The following is a 19,810-nucleotide window of genomic DNA, read 5'->3' as shown; positions in this document are numbered from 1 at the left end:
TTTTACTCTGACAGCAGCTTTATGGGATAATTTTAAACCCATGTAAGCAGTGATTTTGGATCGTATTTCATGCACATTATTATTGTACATCCTGGTTATACTCACTAGCTTCTTTATAAATGTTTTTGTCACAGAAGAGCCTTGCCTTGGGGACAAGTCCATATTCTGCCAGATGGAAGTTCTGGCTCGCTACTGCTCCATCCCTGGCTACAACAAACTCTGTTGTGAGTCCTGTGGCAAAAAGGTCTCCACCACCAGCGTGCCGCCCAGTGTAGACCAAGGTGCATCAGAGACTGGAACTCACGAGGGTGCTTTCTTTCCCAGCCCAGTCACACCACTGCCCTTTCATCCCACTGCCCGGCACCGCCCACATAGGATACAAAGCACAGCTGCCAAAGAGACAGATGCATCCCAAGCTGGTCATGCCCAGCTGCCCAGCACGGAAGGTTCAGCTGCCCATGGAACCTCTTGGGCTAATGCTGCGACCCAGTCTCGGGGCACTCCAGTCGACGATACTTCAAAAGTTGACCCCTCAAGACCACTACCTCCTAGCCGGCAGGCTGCAGCAGGGCCGAGTTCTGGAGAACTCTGGGGCAGCACTGCCTTTCGATGGTTCTCTCCCGCCTTGAACAAACCTGCCGGTGCACACAGCGAAAGCAATTCCTCTGTCCCCTCCCAGGGCGTAGCACGACGGAGAAGGCATAGTACGGGATCCGAGCAGCTGGGGAATAGTCTCAGGGCCTCCTCCCCTGTTGTGACATGAAACGTTTTCCCAATGTCTCTCTTGTCGACGGTTTACATGGGCAGAGCAGCCAAGTTTCCGAGCCACTTTCGGAAACGGATGAGACACAGATTTAAAAACCAAACAGAAGGCTACCGAAAAAACGGCTTCATTTTTATGACTTTTCAGCAGTGTCACTTTTTAATTCTTTATTGGAATAACAAAAAAAAAGATCAAATCAAAGGAAGAAACAAAAGGAAGAAACAGCACTGGCCACTGGATTGCAAATGAACCCCAAACAGTGGCTGAGCACGCACAGCTTGTGTACACCACGCCTGGTTACCTCAGAGAGTGGCTTGAATCAATCGGGCATTTCCTTCCAAGGTGCTACAAAGAGATTTTTCAAGCAATAAAACAAAACTCAACTGAAAGGACCTTTGACCCTCAGCTCAGTCCTCACTCAACTGCTGCTGTTATCCATGTGGCAAGGATCACAGTGGATTCTGAAATCCTGTTGGAAATGGTGCTGCAAATAGATTTTCTATTCTTAACCTCAGCGAAGAGCAGAGCAAGGGGCAGGGGAACAGTAGGCCAGATGGACTTGTACTCTATACGTGTGGATGGGGAGACCCAGTTTCAAAAGCTGGGTCAGGAGCGGAGCTGTCAGTGTCCTGACCCAACTGGGAGAGGGATGGTACATGGCAGGGGTGTTTGGCTTCTTTGGGGGAGGGGGGGTGTCATTGAACTGCACTGTGCTCACAACCTGTCTCCAGCTGCGTAGGGTGTCCTTTCAAGGCTGGCAGCCGGTGTTTGTGTCTGGAGGCTCTATGTAGTGAGGCAATGACAAGGTCAGTCACCAGAGAAAGAGGCAGAAATGGGGGAAGAAGTGTGGCATTAACTGCAGAGAAAATGAGGGAATTCAATACATAAATATGTTGCAAATTCCTGTGTTTGTGAAAGAAGTATGTTGCCCTGAAGGTCCTGAGGAGAGCAGCCCCTGCGTAGAACAGTTGGTTAGCAACATGTGGATCGACAATGCACATCTCTTCGTTTGAAATTTTGGCTGTGGGGGTATGTGCTTGTCCTCTAAAACTGTTCTGTAAGGTGCTGTTTTGATTCCTGCTGAGACCCCGTGAGTGGGGAGGGTCCCAGAGCCCGGGTTCCATCCCAAGCATAAACATCTACACTGCAGTTAGACAGCCCTGTGGCCTGAGCCCTGTGAGCCCCAGTCAGATGACATGGGCCAGCCACTGGTGTTTAATTGCAGTGTGGACATACCCATCTAGTCTGACTCTATTCCTGCTCCCACTGAAGTCAATGGCAAAACTCCCATGAGCAGGATTGAGCCCAGTCAAGCAAGGTGCTGAACATCTCCTGAAAGGGCTGACTTCAGTGGGAGTTGAGGGCTCTCAGAAGATTGCAGCTGGTGTTCGGTGCTTTGCAGGAGCCAGGCCTAATCTGGACAAGATGGACACAAATAAGACAAGACAATAGTTCGGGCAAAGGCAGGTGATCATTGCAAATGAGAATAAGGTAGGCAAAATTGCTAAAATAGTAGGTGGGTTTGAAAGCCAGGCCTGGCTTGGCAGACGGATGTTGAGTCATGAGTCCGGCTGCAAATCCGTTCTCAAAAATACATTTTTCTGACATTTGTGCTTATTGTGGGCTTGCTTTTGCTCCCACTGAAATCAGTGGCAAAATTCCCTGCTGTCTTCAGTGGGAGCAGGATTGTGCCCCTGTAGTTGTCACCGGTGCAGGAAAGAATGTGGGTCAGCTGATTTGCAGCATGCCCTCAGTATCTAGACTGCAAGCCTCATGGAGTTAAGGAGTGTTCAGAGCTCAGTAAGCGTCAGATCCACCTCATGCCTCGTGTGAAGGGCTGAGTCCAGACCTCGTCTTGACTTGGCTGCTGAGGAAGTCCAGCCCTTTATAGGAGGTGCCCAGCATTCTGAAGGGGTGGGTCCTAGATAATCTTCCTTTTGTGTCAGAGACGAGGACGCTCACTTGACTCAGATGGATGGTGTAAAGAGAAAGATATTGTTGCCCTTTTTTGACCCGAGCAGCTAGTCAAATTTCAGGGCCTTGGGATGTTCCAGCTGGAAGTAACAATCGATGGAGTCTGATATTTTCTTTGCTGCAATCTTGTTTATTTACAAGGAATGTGCAAAGCCCTGTTTCTCTGATTGCAGGAGGAATCCAGAACAAAAGGAGCATTTCCTTAGCTTACTGCCCCAAGCCTCTTTAGCCAACAGGCCCAAAAGTTTTTTTCCCACTAGTTTTGTCCAGGGTCACACTGTGCTCACAGGCTATTGCTTGGCTTTCTTGCTTTTTGCCTGCCTCTCTGTTCTTGTCTGTCTTCAGTTTCTGGGTGTTCTCTCCCCCTCCACCTACACAATCCAAAACTCCTGGGTGGGCTCTGTTAGGCCTTGTTTTAAGTGTGGTCCCTTAAATGTCTCTCAGCTATTTTAAGTGGAAGTCACATTCGTATGTCAGTTTCAGTGAGGTTTTAACTCAACCCATAACAAGGTGTAATCCAGTCCATACGCATATATTGTTGGTTAGTGCTTTTAAGGCTTTAATTTTAAATTATGTGTTTGCAAGAAGAAGGGCTCTATAGTATGAATGAAGTGTATATATACCAAAGTGACAAAAGGGGTAGAAATGCTCAAAAAAACCCAATAATTTGTTAAACTAGTGAAATCCTTTGGGGCCTTTTGGCAGGAATGGGGAGTAGTGAAAAATGGTTCGTTCTTTCTTTACTGCCTCTTACATTTTTCTGTTTTTTACCTTCTGCATTGGAAGGCTTGCTGTGACATTTTAGCCAAGGGCAAAAAATGCTGAGTGTCTGGGTTGGTAGTGACTCTCTGCACCCTCACATGTGGCTGACAAGATGGGTAGGGAACTATCTCTCTGAATCTGAGACAGGGCTGGAGTGCCCACATGTTTTGGGCCTGCGTGAGGTCACTGGTAGGCATGGAACTCAGAGTCCCAGCTATATGCTTCTGAAGGCTACATTAAGTATTTAAAGGCCAGTGTAGTGCTGGAGATTTAGCCCAAGAAAAGGAAGCCATGGACAGAGTGCCTAGTTGGTACACTGTGCATGCTGTATCAATAATACCTGCCTGGTCTGTTGCAGCTGGTTAGTTTCTGTTGTAAGGAATTTGAAGCTGTTGGAGATCAGATCAACCAATCCCTGAATGCAAACTGCTTGTGACCCTATTGTCCCTCCGAGACACTTTCCCAGCCCTGAGATATACTGGTGTATAAAACGGGTCTAGTGAAAGCAGAAACCTTAATCCAGGTAGCTAGTGCAATTTCATGTCAGACCATCGCAGACCCCTTACCAAAATGTAACAAACAAGCATTCTTAAAACTAACAACACATGTAAGGAAAGGCAGTAACAGGATGTCTGTGATAGAGGCATGCAGATTTCTGGAACCATCATGGACCCTTTCATAGGTTTGCTGCAGACCTTGGGCCCAATTCTGGCAAGAGCTTCACCAATGTAAATCTGGAGTAACCTCATTGATTTTAATGGAGTTACTCCAGACTTACATGGGTGTAACAAATCAGAATCTGGCCCTTAGACGACTTCTTACTGCAAACTGCACACAACATTAGTGGCTTGTTTCTCTGATTGAAATATCATTATGAACTTTTTAAGGGAGTGCTTGAGTGTCAGTGTTTATTTATTATGCCAAAGATAATGCTTCATTTTGTATGTTGTTTACTCTTTAAAGAGCATTCTTTTCTAAGTCTCTCACCTGAAGCTTACAGCTCCCACCAAGGTACATTACCTTGATGGCAACACCCACTGGGAGGAACGGGTTAGGAAATACTGCAGCATCCTCCACAATTACTGTCTGTAGCCAGTGGTCATCCCTGATCAGTATTGTGAGCAGGTTTGAGTGCCAGAATACCAGCAGCTCCACTTCAGCCCCAGCCCCTGGAGAGTTTGGGGTGGGGTAGGAACCATTCTCCATCTCACCAACAACTACTCCCAGTGCACCAGCGTGGCTAAGGTCTGGAAACCTGTCACATGTGGAGTCAAACTGAGCCCTGATTTCAGGGGTCAGGTTTGACACATAAACTTAGCACATAATTAATATAAATTATGCACTAAAACATAGTACGTAATTGTGATGACTCACTGCATCAGCTCCAAAGTCGTAACGTGAACTAGCGACTTGTAGGCTACATCTGCTACGACATTTACTTTGAATCCACAGGGAAAAGCTGAGAGGAAGGAACTGTTGCCTGGTGGAGATGGTAACATGCATCTCTTCTGCTAGTTCTGTGGCAACTCAATGGGATTAAGATGAACATAGGCAGTTCTTCAGCTTTTTCCCCCTGAAGCAAATAAGCTTAGCAGCTACACCAGTACACCCATTTCTGCCGCCTATGTTCCACAGTGCAGTGTGTCAGATTGGGAAATTACTCCAAAGCCCTCACTCCCTGCAACTATAGGATGGTGCTTCAAGGATCCTGGAACACATTGGTACAACCAGGACCGACGAGAGGTGGGGGAAGTCGGTACAAATTACCGGGGCCCGGCAGTCAGGAAGGGGGACCGGCTTTCCCCCCCCCTTTGTTGGCCCTGTTTATCCGGTCCGCCCTTGCTGGGGGGGCCTGAAAAAATTTTTTCACCGGGGCCCGAACCTGCTCTCAGCAGCCCTGGGTACAACAGTGGTTGTAAGATTGTGTGTGGATGTACCAAGAGAGTTCTGCAAAAGTATTAATGTTGCAAGGACAAGCAACACAACAAACCAGTTGATGCGATTGATGTCCCTAAAATGGTTTTCTTGCTCAGTGTAGACTGATCTATAGTGAGTTGGGCATTTGTTTGATGTTGGTGAAGTCCTAATACATATGTGTTTTGCAAACCAGAGAAAACACTAGTCACCACCAGAGCTGGGCACAACAGTGAGATTCAAATGTATATGAAGGAAGTGCAGTTTAAGGTCTTGCACAGGGATGTACCAGTGTCACACCAGCTAATGACACTATGTGTATGGGGCAAGTCACATCACCAATCTCTCCATCCCACAGTAGTGAAGATTTGTCTCCCCCCCACCTCTGCCACTCCCACCCACAATAAGATTGTATGTTAGCCGATACCTAACAGGGTGAGTGGAGCTGGGACTTGGGGTGATTTCCTATCTCCTCCTTGGCCGATGAACATGTCAAATCATTCCTGTGATGTAACCTTATCCAGTGTTATGATGTATAAAGTTTTGTACATATAAGATTCAGAGCTTTTTAATATTTATTAATTTTGTTGTTGGGTTTTTTTTGAAACTCTTAATGTAAAAAATCCACTCAATGCCCTCACCTTTTTCTGTTGGTTTATTTTTGAGGGCAGTGGGGGAAATATACCATGTGAATAATGCAACCTGTGTGTGGTTATTGAGAAGTGGATTGAGCAGTAGCAGGGGTCCTGGGCAGTAGTCCCAGATTGTGTATCTCTTCACGTTATGCAAGAGAGAAGGAATGGGCAGGCAGTAGATTTCATTCTGGGTTCAGGAAGAATGATACAGGGAGGAAGATTATAAAAGTGATGGGAAAAGTCCCATCATTAGACGAAGTAGAATGCCAAGTGCAGAGGCCCATTGCATTAGTTTGTAGTGCACTTTGAGGCCCTTGCATGGGCCTCATCTTCACTGCCTTGCACCTGTTTAAAGTGAGTACGCAGTACTACTGAGTCTGGATTAGTGGAGTGTAACAGCCAAAGCATGAGCTTTGTCCATATTTCTATCATTAGGGGACTGTGTTCAATAACCCTTTCTCCACCTCCAGTTCACCTCTCTGGCTGGGGTGTAAATCAGAGGCAGTATCAGTTAATTCAGGCTTTAAGAAGAACAGTATTTCATTTCTTTATTTAACTTCAACAAATCCCGTACAGACACACACCTGGCTGGGTCCCATGAAAGCTTAGAGACATTTTGGCAGTGTTTCTATTCAGTAAATGAGAGTGGCCCAAGAAACACACAAACACATGCACTTATAAATTAGCAAGCACACTGAAACGGCTGCAATAACTACATTTCATAAAAACCAGACAAGCCTGCTTGGTTCATGCAGTCTGACCCACTATTGCAGTGTTTGGTTTTAATTATGTTTCATAGTTTCTGTGCAGTGAGACATGCGGCCATCTGTTCGGTGAGCAAAATGGGGATGGATTCATTCAAACAAACATCCCATTTCTAAGAAGGCCATGCTAGTTAAAGGGCCAGAGAAATTGCTCCCAGTGGTTTTAAGCTACAAATTTGGAGTAGTAAGTATGGTTTATCCTAGTTATAAATGTGTAGCAATGCAACCACCAGGAAATCCCATCTCATGGACAGATCATGACCTCTACTCACACATTAGAATGTTACTGGAATCCCTGGATGGAATCCAAGTGTATTTGTAACTCACTGCAATTCCATTCCTGTTCTCTGTATAGTTTAATTATCAGGGCTCTGCCTTGATGGACAAAAAGCGTGTTACCTCATTTAACTTTGCTTAACATGATTGGAGAGCCCCATCAAGACCTAGGCTCAAACATTTGAAGCCATGTTACCTGGCCCTGTTTTTACCTAGGCTACATCCTTGGTTACCGCATAGCCTGCTAACCTGGCTTCAAATGCGTTAGCTTAATAAGACTGGAAAGCTCCATCAAGACACCGGCTAACATGTTTGAAAAACACACCCTTTCTGCCAATCAAGACAGGGCCTACGGCTCTGGGGACTGAAGCTTCTCTCTTTATATCTGGTACCATCAAATTAGAGAAAAATAAAAATCAGTTTAGACTTTCTAAAGAAAAGGTGACTGAGCAGTTCAAGCCAAAGAACACCACCCAAGTTTTCAATGTCAGATGAAACTGACAACAGACTAAAGCAAAGAAAGAAACTCTGCTTCATAAATGTCAAACAGAAGTCAATATGAAAAAGTATAAAATACCTTGTAGGTCCTCTGGTAGGAGGTGACATACCACTGGAGGGAGCCAGACACCATATTACTGTTCTAGTACAGGAAATGGTGAGCTCACAGTTTGGGGTAATCCTTAGACTAGGCAAGTGCCTTGTCATTTGGGCTAATGTCGTGCTAATGAGCAGAGATTATTTCAATGACATCCGCCCACTTCCGAACACAGCACAGCAGCCCACTAACTGAGCTCCTGTTAGTGTTACACGCTACCTGGAACGCAACTTGTATGTTGCTGGCTGCTGGGGTCACTGCCCAGTCCAGCTCTGGGCAGAAAAGTGGTGGAGAAAGACATAAGTAGAGAGAAGCCCAAACCATCCCTATAGGCCCTAGCCCTACAGTGGGTGCAGCCCATGCGCCGCAGCTGAACACCCTCCAAGCTTTGGGGTGTTTGACATCAGGATCAGAATTTTGCTTTTCAGCTGATCTCCAGTTGTAATGCCGCCTTGGCTGTAGCAGCATTTAAGTAAACATGAAAGGCACAGGCCTAGCCCTTGTTTCCTGCATCCTCCTCCTCCTCCTCCTCCCTTTATGGCAGCCTTGTGCTATGAGAGAGTCTATCCTCCCAGAAGCTCAGGGTTGTGCTGTGGTGGAAAGGTGCTGGCGTAGGTGTCTGATAAAGTCCGCTTGAGACTGAGGTAGGACACGGTTGATAATGGACTTGGGGATCCATCCCTTAAAAAAACAAAACATCTTTAAATAAGCGGGTCTGAAGATGTCAGTGCAACGAATTTGACAGCCTCAGTTCAGTTTTGGAGAGAGGGCTCCATCCATGTAGGTGTAAATTCAGGAGTCTGGCAGCCTGGAGTCCCTCCTGGGGAATGCACCTGCAGTGTGGGGGTGGGGGGCATGTGGATCGGAGGGAGGGGGACACTTTGCAGGTGCAGAACTGGCTGTGTCAGCTTTGTGCCCCCACTGCAGTAGCCCCCGGGTTGGGAGTCATACAAGGTTGGACTAGAGGAGACAAGGACAGAGACCTGAGGTTATCCTGTGGCTCAGCAATTAAAGCTAGTCTGAATAATGGCGGTGCAAGATGCCTCCTCTCGGTCCCTGCCCCAGTGTCAGCACAGGGGTGAATCTTGCCCACACGGCACATCGCTTACTCCTGAGGGCATTCTGTGCCAAAAAAAAATTAAAAATTCTGCGCATAGATTCCCCCCAGACACAGACTCAGCAGTGAGGTTGCACCTGACCCTGACACAGTGCAAGGACCAGACCTGCCCCAGAAACACCCCAGGGCCCTGCCCCTCTGTACCAGGTGTGTGCTGGCAGGCAGGCTAGCAAGGCAGGATCCAAGTGTGGAGGGGCTTAGTGTGGGGGGTCCAGGTATGGGTTGAGAGGGTTCTGTGTGGGGCAATCTGGGTGCAGGTGGCTCAGTGGGGAATCCAGGTGTGGGGGGGATCTAGATGCACAGGGGCTTGTTGGGGGGTTCTAGGCGCAATGATAATGAGACTCTGCAGGGGAATCCAGGTGAAGGTGGTTGGGGCTCAGCGTGGGGGGTCTGGGTGTGGGGGGATAGAGCTCAGCAGGAGGGTGTGGGGGACTCAATGGGGGGTCCAGATGCAGGGGAAGCGGGGCTCAGTGTGGGGGGGATCCAGGTGTAGTTAGTTGGGGCTCAGAAGGGTGGGGATCTGGGTATGGGTGGCTCATTGGGGTGGTCCAGGTGCAGGGGGAGTGGGGCTTATCGGGAGGGTTCTGGGTGCAGGGGTGTGAAGCTCATCGGGGGGTCTGGATGCACAGGGATTGGGCAGATGGGGAAGCAGCTCCCTGTACAGTGAGCCCCCTCCGTCCTCCTGCACCTGAGGCACAATGGGTGCAGGAAGCGGAGGCGGGGGGGGGGAGTTTTCTACAGCTGGGGGAGAAATCTGGGGGTGGGTCTGACCCAGCCCTGGATGCTGTGCAGGGGAAGAAGTCCTGTCCTCCCCAGCCCAGCTGGGACTAGCAGCTGAGCCCGGTGCAGGGTAGGAGTCACCAGCCGGCTTTTCCACAGTCCTGCCTCCTACCCCACACCGATTTACCTCTTTGCCAGTTGCCCTGGGCACCTGAAGCATACTGCTGGGGAAGGTTGCATGAGTGCTTGTGGCTTTCCTTTGCTTTCCCACAGAAAAATGACTTTCTGACGGGGAAGCAAAGAAATCTGCAGGGAACATAAATTCTGCACATGCACAGTAGCGCAGAATTCCCCCAGGAGTACTATGTGTTCCTTCCCTGAAACAAAGGAAAAGAGAATGCACCCATCCCAGGGGCTCCTGAGAGTATAAACAGCCTGGCTAGCTACCAGTATTAATGTGATAACACTCCATGCTAAGGAGCGTGAAGTTAGTGTCTCGCTATTATTTTACAGCAATCCATTCCCCAGCTCCCAGAAAGGATCATTGCCTTAGAGTCCTCCTCATACTGCAAGTCTGCCTCCCATAGGTGCCAGGAGCAAAGTGGTCATATATCCTAGCAAGGCAGCATGAACTTGCCTTGAGGTCCATGCTCAGGAGCCAGGTGAAGCGAGTCTGACGTTGGTCACCCTCCAGCGGTTGCAGAACAATGCAGCTCAACCCAGACTCAGCCCTGGCGGTTGTGGGAGAAAAAGGAATTTAGCTTTTTTCCAATGAGAGACCGACTGAACCTTCTGACTTGGACTCTAAAGTAGTCCCAGCTACCTCAGGTTTGGATTAGCACATCTGTTCACATTGAAACCTGCTTACAAGCTCTCCACGACATCCCTTCTTATTGGACTGAGCCAATTGTGCATGAATTAAATACAAATAGATTAAAAGTACATTTATTAAGGTCTAATAATAATGCCACAGATGAGTAGTTCTTCCTGGGGGAAGAAGTTTGACTAACCATTGAACTATACAGGTATCAGCTCTCAGCTTAATAGACATCACCTCACTAGTAACATTTCATTTTAGATTCCTTGGCCCGGTCCTTCCATGACATCTATGCAGTCAGACCTCTGCAGCTAATGTGTCTCTGCGTGGCCACGTGGGCATTCCTGTGCAGATGTTATTGTAGGGTCAGGCCTGTACTTTGTAAGTGAATTTAGTGCTCATAAACATAATGGAGTGTACCAGCGATGCAGGCTAGAAACCAGGCATAGCACTCTATACAGCCCATCTAATGCATCTCAGGCCAAATCTGCATCAGACCCTACCATTCCAGTCCTGCCCCCTCTACCAAGGCATCACATTCCTGAGCTGCACCTTATTCTGTTTCAGATCTTCTCCTGATTAGAGACTGATATTGGTGTCCATCTGTGCACTTGATGGGCCCAAAAGAGGGCTGGGATTTTCACTTGTAATGATGCCTTGTTAAAAATAAAACGTAAACACTCAATTATTTAATGCCTTACCTGCCTTGCAGTTGCTACATTTTATTTTTAATATGTTCAGAAGAGTGGTTTCTATGTGGGCCTAGATGTGTGTTGTGCTGAACATATTTGTATTCCACTGAAATTGTGCATTCATGCTCTCTCTCACACACACACACAAGCATCTATAGGGAAGATGTACCTTTTGAGTGCACAACACACATGCTAAAATAATGCATGCACAGATTCCTGTTAACATTCAGAGCCTTCACCTGACTTGCCCCTTTTGCATGGGCATGAACTCGGAGTGGGTTGCAGTGCCAACCAGATACACAGTTGTCTCCTTCTTCCAGAAGTGCCGTACGCTGACAAAGTCCCTTTGACCAATGAGGTTCCCAGGGCGCTGAGCAGTGATCTCATGAGTCAACAGAGTGTCCTTCCCAATTCTTTGGAGGATCTTTAGCAAGAACACAAACCAAAGAACTGAATAGAAACTACTGGATTAGAAACTGCAATAACCACAGTCTGGAAAACATAGTCCCCTTCCAAACAAGCATAGGGGGTGGCAACAGCCCTTGAACCAGCTGGCCATTTTGTTCCCTTAAAGGCACTAATGGTTTTGCAAAACAAATGCTTGTTCTCCTTGCTGGCACCTTTCCATAGCTGTGGAAACCCACCTTTAAATGTATTCTTGGTACATCTTTGAGTAGTAGAGGTGGAATGTTCTAACCATCCCCCCTCTTTTTCCAAAGCTGCTATGATCAAGGCATATATACACTAGCAAAGGCTGGATTTCATGCTCCATTTAGAACTTGTTCCTTCCTTGCCTATATAGGCTTAATGACTGGGAAAGTATCAACCTGTCCTCAGAGTTGGCAGGGTTGGGGTTAACACTATCTTCCGCAGCAGAGGAAAGACCACAGCTGCAAGCGCTAAGTGCAGGGACTGGCAGGGTGGGAGAGCTTGACCAGCTGCGGATAATTAAGTAATCCTCCCAGCACAGTATAAGGGGGATGTGCTCCTAGGAACTTGGGTTAACCAATATTAGGAGTGATAGACTGTGAGGGCTGAAAGAAGTGGTTAGTCCTGTTGACCTAAGAAGAAATGTCATTAGCTAGCAAGAGTTTATGGGTTAGGTACTTCACTTCCTTTAAAGAGGTGGGGAGTGTTTCTAATACTAGGGTGGAAGCTAAGCTGAAAGAGACAGAATGTACTGATTAGGAAATACTGTGTGATTCTACTAGCCTGCGTGGGAGCTAGCCAGGGATGTGCCCTGAGCTATAATGCAGCAGAGGAAACATTGATCTCTGACTAGCAAGTTACTAAACTTAGGAGAGCAGGAATTAAGAGGCCAAATCAAAACAAAGCAGAGAAACTTAATTTTAAGCTGCAATGCACTCAAAATCCACTCCCAGTGCTGTGTTCCCCCCTGCAGTACAGCAGCATCACTAGCAGTCTTGGGTCCTAAGAAGATCAGAACATTTCTGGGAAAACATCCCAGGGTAGGAATGGTCAGATCTAGTCTGTTAGCCAATGGGAAAATGCTGCTTCTGCTCTGACTAGTTATTTCTTTACTTCTGATTAGGTACTTGACCTCCTATTAAGGCCCATCTCAGAACCCAACCCTCTGTTGGTTTTGGGGTGGGGAAAGGAGGTGTGTTTCTCTATTTTATTGCTGAAGACCCCTTCAAAGATCTTTGTAGAATCAGTTTAATTATCCAAGTAGCTGTCAGCATTCCAATAGGTTTCTGCTGTACATCTGACTTGTGAACTTTGTGATTTACATGGATTTCATTAAATGACTCAGCACATACATTCATTTCACGCAGTTAATTAGCATTATCTATGCATTAGTTCATGGTCCCTTAACTTGATGGTCTTATAAAGAAACTCTGCACACTGATGTCTGCATGGGGGCATAAAGGCAGCAGCTTGTTTCTGTATAAAAATGAAATGATTCCAGTTTACTGTTTGCTGTGACCCAATGCAAATATCTAACAGCTGATCACACAATGAGGGGATGACCTTCCCGTTCTGAGTTCCAACTTTGGTCTCATGAGCCAGTCACTAATATATTGGACAATGATCAATATACGTTTCCTACAATCAGGTGCCCAAGGGAATTGTTTTACTTCCTCTTTCTTGATGAATATTGTATCCAAAACAAAAAGCCCCCCAGTGCTCACACTCTCAAGTAAATCTTAAAATATATGTTAGTGTATCACAACTCCCTGCCCCACTTTAACACCTGCTCTTTTACTGCATTTAGTTTCATGTCCGTGTTCTCAGCAAGGTGCAATAGTTGTATGTAATAGGCTCCACTTCTTCTAAATAGCCTGAGTCCTTCTGTGCAGTTTTGTCTGTGGGTTTATATCCTGCCCTTTCAGGGAATGGCATTGACATTCAACACATTTCTCTCTTCTAAGATCCTATATAGGTTCCTGTGATCCTAGATCTAGTTGGTAGGTGGAGAATCTTACCACAAGTATATTCTGTTGGCGCTCCACTATCAGTATTGGCTGTCTGTGAGTTTTTAAGTAAGGTTTGAAGTGTTGGTTTTGACCTACAAAGCCCTAAATGGCTTACGTCCTACCTATCGGAGAGACCACCTCTTTCCCTGTGATATACTGTCACAGCTGAGATCAGCAGAGGCGCTGGAGTTGAAGCCCCACTGGCATATACAATACACAAAGGGGCTGCTGGCAGGGAGTTCTTGACAATGTCCCCATGGCATTAGAATTCACCCTTCCCCTGGGTCTGAAATAGCCCCAGCCTGCTGACCTTCAGGCCATGCAGCAAACTTCAGCTCTGTATCCAGGCATTGGAAATGGAGGGGAGTGGCGGTGGGAAGCTGTCATAAATGGGGAATTACTTAGAGGGAATTGAGGATTTGAGCTCCTGAATTGCCTGGCTTGCTGCTGGAGGGTTATACTGAAGGACACAGCTGCACTTTAGCTATATTTGGGTATTTAATTTGGTTGTGTTTTCAGTTCTGTCAAGGGTCCTGAGAGCATTTATATAAATGTAAATAAATAACTGCAGGAGGCTTTGGGAGAGATTTGTGAGCAGGCAAACCAGTAGCAGACGAGAAACTGGAGGCTGTAGAATATCCAGACCCATCTCTCCATTTACCTTGACTCGACTAAGGGTAGGATTCCACTCAGGCATTTGCTCCAGCTTCTCAAACAGCTCATAGTATAGCTGGTCCACTGGAACGTCCAGCACTGTCTCCATTCGGAAGACTTTGCCGAGCCTGGGAAGAACTGCACTCAGCACCAACTCTCCTTTTCCCTGGGATGAAAGAACACCTGGCAGGGTAATCCTGACCACAAGAATGTAGGTTTGCTGCCATCAGGACCCAGGCCTATGTCAGTTAGCCTGCCTGCACTCCCTGCCAGGTCATCCACTGCGGGGCACTGAATCATTCACTGATGTAATGGGCCTTTCTAATAGATGATTTTGGTCCTTTTTCATCACTATTTGTTTTATAGATGAAAGTCATTATATTTAAATCATGTCACTACTATTTATTTATAAAATATTCACCACCAGAGGTTCATTCTGTGCTTTCTGTTTCCTTTCTAGCTAAAGGAAACTATCCTAGTAAAGATCTTAATATATAAACACATAAATAACAAAAACCAGAACACAGCCATGAGCTGGTATCTGTTAATTTTGTAGCATAAACATTCTGAACCTTCTCTGGGACTATGATTGACTGTGTTTTCCCCTCAAAGCCTTTTCATCTTGTCTATTTGTTTAATATATTCGTGCGTGTGCTTAGCCAATTGTCTGTCAGAAGTTGCACCTGTTTCCTTTTACATTGACTATAATGTAGAATGGTTTCCTGTAAGCACTCCTGTTATCTACCTGCTTTTCTGTATCTTCACACATACCATGTGCCCTGGCAGTCACCCCCTCTAGCCTCTCACACTAATTCACCCATCGTCCTTTCCATGCACAGACAGGTGGAAATGTGATAGACATTTTGCTGTTGCTCTTTTGACACTGGCCTTTTAGTCTTGAAAGGAGCTCTGTGGGGGAGGGCATTGCTAGAGATAGTTATTAACAATAATAAGAGGAAGTGATCGAGACTGATTCCATCTAGCCCTAGCCCTTCCCCATTCCCCAAGATTTTCTCAGCCTGAAAGCTTTTTTGGACCACTAGAGTAACAAAAGCAACAAGTGCAAGGACTGTACCTGGTAGGTTTCTGTCTGCCAGCCATCTTGCTGCTGCAGTATCCCTAAAGCCCTACGCAGGGTGGCTTCTCCTTGATTCACATAGGAAAGCTCCGTGTTTGAAAACCAGCTGGAGTTAACTTCAGAGCCATGTTTTTCACCCGCAGCTACAGGAGCAAGCGCAAAGTACTTGTTCATGAATGTTCCAAAGCCTCCCTACTTTGCCTATATACTCTGGCCTTTCATAAGGATACATGACGGATCTGTTGTTTTATGAGTTGTGTGTGGAATTACGGTGTGCACTGATGGGCCTCTCAGCTCAGGCCCAGGCCTGTAAGAAGATAGATCTGAATCTTCTCTGACTTTGGAGAAGTCCAGACCTGAACTCTTTGCTTGGGGGGGGGGGGGGGCATCTCCAATGTAACGTACAGAGCAACATCCCATTGCCAGCTAGCCACTTAAGTCAGTTTTCCCATCATTGATGTCCTGGTCATGACATCACAACTGCGGAATAAAATATCTTTAAAGTAGAAAACCATTTAAACAGGTGACTTTTTAAGCAATAGCATTGATATCCAAATAAACTATCGCCAATATGCTGATTGGCCCAGTCACTTCACTTAGCATTATTCCACAGACTATAACAAAATTTTCCTGAAATCAAACCACGTGTATAAAACAAAATGAAAGGCCTCTTCTACAACAGCATCACTTGGACAATAGCTCTCAAAAGCCCAGTGTTGACATATAGGCACCTGCATCTACATCACAGTTTTTACCATTATAAGAAACTGTTTTTAAGTGCAAGGTATAAAAACATTTTCAGTGACCATAGTTGTATTGGTCAGTAGAGATGGGGCTTAATAAAATCAAAGCCATTCGCAGGAGGCAGTTACTAGCTATGTGCTGACCTGCTGAAAAGTATTTTCAAAAAATTGCACTTAAAACTAGTTCCCAACAGTAATGTGATAGAAACTGAATGCAGATGGGGACTATTTAGTAGCATTACATATACCACATTGCCTCTCCAACCAATGGTTCAAAAGAACAGGACAGGTAGCTCCCATCTGCAAATCTTTAGGTAATTATTAGATGGGCCTAAAAACACTGTCTAGATATAACAAAACACTGTTGACTGGACTCAACCTTTTCTACAAGTCTTTGGATTTCATTTTGTGATGAGTTCATTTTGTCTCTCTTACAAGTCTCAGGATGAATATACCATTGGTTATTACAAAACTCTGGCATCTAGCCAATACTGAGATGGTTATGAATTATTCAAGGTATTGAGACCTCTCATGTGATGAGAATAACATTAATTCTGTGCTCCCTGCAGTATAGCACTACCTCTGGTTATAGATCAGCCACATTCAGAACAGTCTTTTAATACACATCCATCCATCCATGGGTTTGCAGGTAGCACACAGAGGCTGTGCCAGCTGCAGTAGGAACCACCTATGGGAGATTTCTTAGGACGTGCAACATCCAAGTATCTGTGATAAACAGAACTCTTACCAGGGTCCTTCCACATTATCCTCCGAATATAATCGGGAACTGTAGAAGACAGGCAGTAAGATCCTTTTGACATGAGTCCTCTTGTGTCATGCCCAATAGCTGAGAGAGCCATTCTCTTCAAAGCTAGAGGGGGACAAACATAGACAGCTATTAAAATGTATCACATTCAGTACGGAGGCAGGTTGGCCTGGAGATTGAGGCAAAGGTCTGAGAGCAAAGATAACACTAATTAGAATCACTCACTCACTGGATGACTGTGGATGGCTTTTGGGCAAGGCACTTCACTGCCTTATGCCGTAGTTTATTTTAGCTGGAAAATAAAATTAAAAAACCCTCGTGCCTCATGGCAGGTGTTTTTTCCAGCCATGGTAGAGTAGCAATCAACTGTTTGGAGAGGGAAGAATCTGGTGAACTGCCAGAAAATTGCCTGGAACTGTAGAGGTGACCAAAATGTTTCAGTTTTTTTTACCTCACAGAAAAGTGATGAGTTTCAACATTTTTCATGCAAACAGGGATAAAGTTTACAGAAACATTTTCACGAGAAATGTTCCTATTTTTCAATCTGATCTAGCAGGACTCCTCTCGGTAAGGTGTGTGTTGGCCTCATGAACTGTCAAGGCCAAGTTTGTGATAATGGCCCAAAATAAGCACCATGAACCAAATATTCATATAGGAAACTTCAGATGCTGTGGGATTGCTTCCGTCAGGGTAAATGGTCTTTTTATAACCTCAGTACTTATTATACTTTAGTTTAATGTAAACGGTTTTCAATAATAAAGGTAAGGGGACATCAAATTTGTGTGGAATGTAGGTAATTTGGGGACTAAAATAGTATCATCCCTCAAAATGAGGGACACTTAAGTGGTATGGTGAAAATTTCTAATGACATCACACTGCTCGTAGCTTGCAGAAAAGAATCGGGCATAGAGTCCTAGAATTTAAGGCCATTATGATAATATAATCTGGCCTCCTGCATAACACAGGCCTTAGAAACTCGTCCAGTAATTCCTGCATCAAGCCCATAACTTCCATTTGACCTTGGCTGTCAAAAACATTCCAGTGGAGGAATGAGGGGAGTTTGCCGTTTTCAGTTTTCGCTAACATTTTCCTGTCCAAATCATAAATTAAAGAAAGCTACAGTATAAAATGTTTAGCACAATTCACTTTTATCCCAGGATGTTACATCATATTTCACTGAGCTGCTGCACATCGTTGTAGCCCTGTCTCACTGCAGTTCTGCACCTCTGCTATAAATCAGTAATATCTGCTTCAAAACATACCCTCTCCCTGCATCCTACTGTAATACTCTGCACTTGACTTGCTGCAAAGAGGATCCCTGTATCATAGACCAGGGTGTCTCTGCAGAACAGTGCAGCAAGGAACATCATGCTGTGGGGAAATCTGGTTCATGGGCATCACAATGAATTGTTCCCTGGCATCAAAAATTTGGTTTGGAAGGATTTGATTTTTGATGATAAATTTCCGTGGATGCCAATGTTTATTTCCAAATACTTCTAAGTTGATTTTTTTGCACTAGCAGGAACTACCGTCCCTCTCCAGGATACTAATCATTGTTGTTTATTCTGAAGGTAATAGATTCAGGAACCAAGTCATTATTTTTGACCATGAGAATATGTAATGATTTGTTGTTGGGTCTGCTAGCGAAGAAGGTACCTGTTGTCTACCAATGCAACATATCCTATGGGTCAGATCCTCAGCTGATACAAATGGTCTAAGGATTTGGCTCCATGTGTTTTCAACTTTCCCTCCCTATATATGTTGATTATTAATGATCCCATTTTATGCCATTATTTTTGCATAAAGGGAAAGAACAATTAGCAGCATTTACAGATTAAAATCTGACCCTTCCTAAACATGATGTAGCAAAATAGGAATATATGCACTATATACATGTCAGACTGTTTATAAATGTGTCTCTCTGAGTGTATGTCTATATAAATACATACATATACAGTATATTTTATCTATAGAGTAGTGACTGATGCTATTTTCTGTGTGACTGAGAGAGTCCACTGTACAGGACATAGAGATTTATTGTGGTTGTCCTGTAGAATCACACCAGTTATTCAGAGGACAACACTTTTCCATGGTTGACACTACATGGAGGAATATATTTACAGTACATTGTATGCTCTGCTTTATAGACCAAGGAGAGTTCTGCTTACCAGTCATCTTTCGGAGGTGCTCCTGTGAGATCCCACAGCACAGTTTGAAAGTTGCTGACAACATGGTGTGGAGGTGTCTGCTGCCTCTTGTATTCAGTGCAAAAGCTGACTGTGGCACTAAAGCACGCCTTTATAGTGATTTTGAAGGACAACACCTGATGATATGGACCATGCTTCTAGAAAGCAGCTGGAATGAGGAGCATCCAAGGACAAGGCAACCAGAGGGATGGGCCGGAGAGAGGCACCCCCAGTAATGAGAAATCACTGCTTTAGTATGTTTCTTTTTAGACCTTTTACAGTCAGCACTTTCCCTTGCTTTTGGACAGTCAGACTCATTTCTGTATTCCAAACATATCCATCAGTTACTAATCCTTTTCTGGAACCTCCTGACACTTTTTTCTCTCTCCAAACAAACTGCAACATACTGTGATGAGCAAGGACCATTCTGAGGTTAGATATCCCAGATTAAAATCTATTTTAATCACCCACATGCACCATTTCAGCTACTTGTGAACACCTACTTGATTTTTACTCTGTTAAGGCAGCTGCCCCTCTACCCACATCACCCTGAAGGTCCCTAGGGCTAACACCACATAGGAAACATGAGCTATGTTAAATTGTAGGTATCCACTGAATATTATGATGACGGTTTCTGTGCACAAACTATAACAGCCTCACTTGTATGTTTTTGGCTCTAAACAGGATGCGAATGTAGTTCCAGGCCTGTAATCTTCTGTTGTGTAGACTGTAAACTTCTTGCTGCTCTGGTTAAAATGGGAAATGTGCACCCTTTGAACCCTTCCAACCATGGCAAAATAACACCGGATATAATTGGTTTGTTAGGAAGTGGATATGAATACTTTCATTAAAAATGCTGATCTGACTTGCCAAATGTTGGTCATTTGACAGTTCTCTGTTACCATTTGATTCCTGT

General features: G+C 45.2%; 2 protein-coding genes across 2 annotated transcripts in view; one reads left to right on the top strand and one right to left on the bottom strand.

Moving 5' to 3' along the window:
* Positions 1-6,114, top strand: part of ADAMTS14 (ADAM metallopeptidase with thrombospondin type 1 motif 14) — a 105,589-nt gene extending 99,475 nt beyond the window's left edge. The window contains exon 22 of the mRNA XM_054036265.1: positions 135-6,114. Within this exon, the coding sequence (XP_053892240.1) occupies positions 135-763 (629 nt within the window). The 3' untranslated portion in view covers positions 764-6,114. The remainder of the gene's footprint in view (positions 1-134) is intronic.
* Positions 6,115-8,262: 2,148 nt separating this feature from the next.
* Positions 8,263-18,883, bottom strand: LOC128840991 (steroidogenic acute regulatory protein, mitochondrial-like). The gene is made up of 7 exons (XM_054035616.1): positions 18,877-18,883; positions 16,691-16,813; positions 15,197-15,342; positions 14,129-14,287; positions 11,269-11,453; positions 10,158-10,251; positions 8,263-8,364 (listed from the first exon to the last, which is right to left on the bottom strand). Exons 1-7 carry the CDS (start codon positions 18,881-18,883, stop codon positions 8,263-8,265), a joined length of 816 nt encoding a protein of 271 aa, XP_053891591.1.
* Between the last annotated feature and the right edge of the window lie 927 nt (positions 18,884-19,810).

Source organism: Malaclemys terrapin, chromosome 7, assembly GCF_027887155.1.
Source record: "Malaclemys terrapin pileata isolate rMalTer1 chromosome 7, rMalTer1.hap1, whole genome shotgun sequence".
In the NCBI taxonomy this organism is placed as follows: Eukaryota; Metazoa; Chordata; order Testudines; family Emydidae; genus Malaclemys; species Malaclemys terrapin.
Note: the sequence above shows the minus strand (reverse complement) of the source record. Positions and strands in the feature narration are given on the sequence as shown.

Excerpts from the sequence above, each read along its gene's own strand:
- LOC128840991 (XM_054035616.1), bottom strand. Across the intron at positions 11,454-14,128 it reads CTACCCTTAGTCGAGTCAAG|ATCCTCCAAAGAATTGGGAA; the intron begins GTAAATGGAGAG and ends TTCTTGCTAAAG. Across the intron at positions 8,365-10,157 it reads TCCTGAGCATGGACCTCAAG|GGATGGATCCCCAAGTCCAT; the intron begins GCAAGTTCATGC and ends TGTTTTTTTAAG.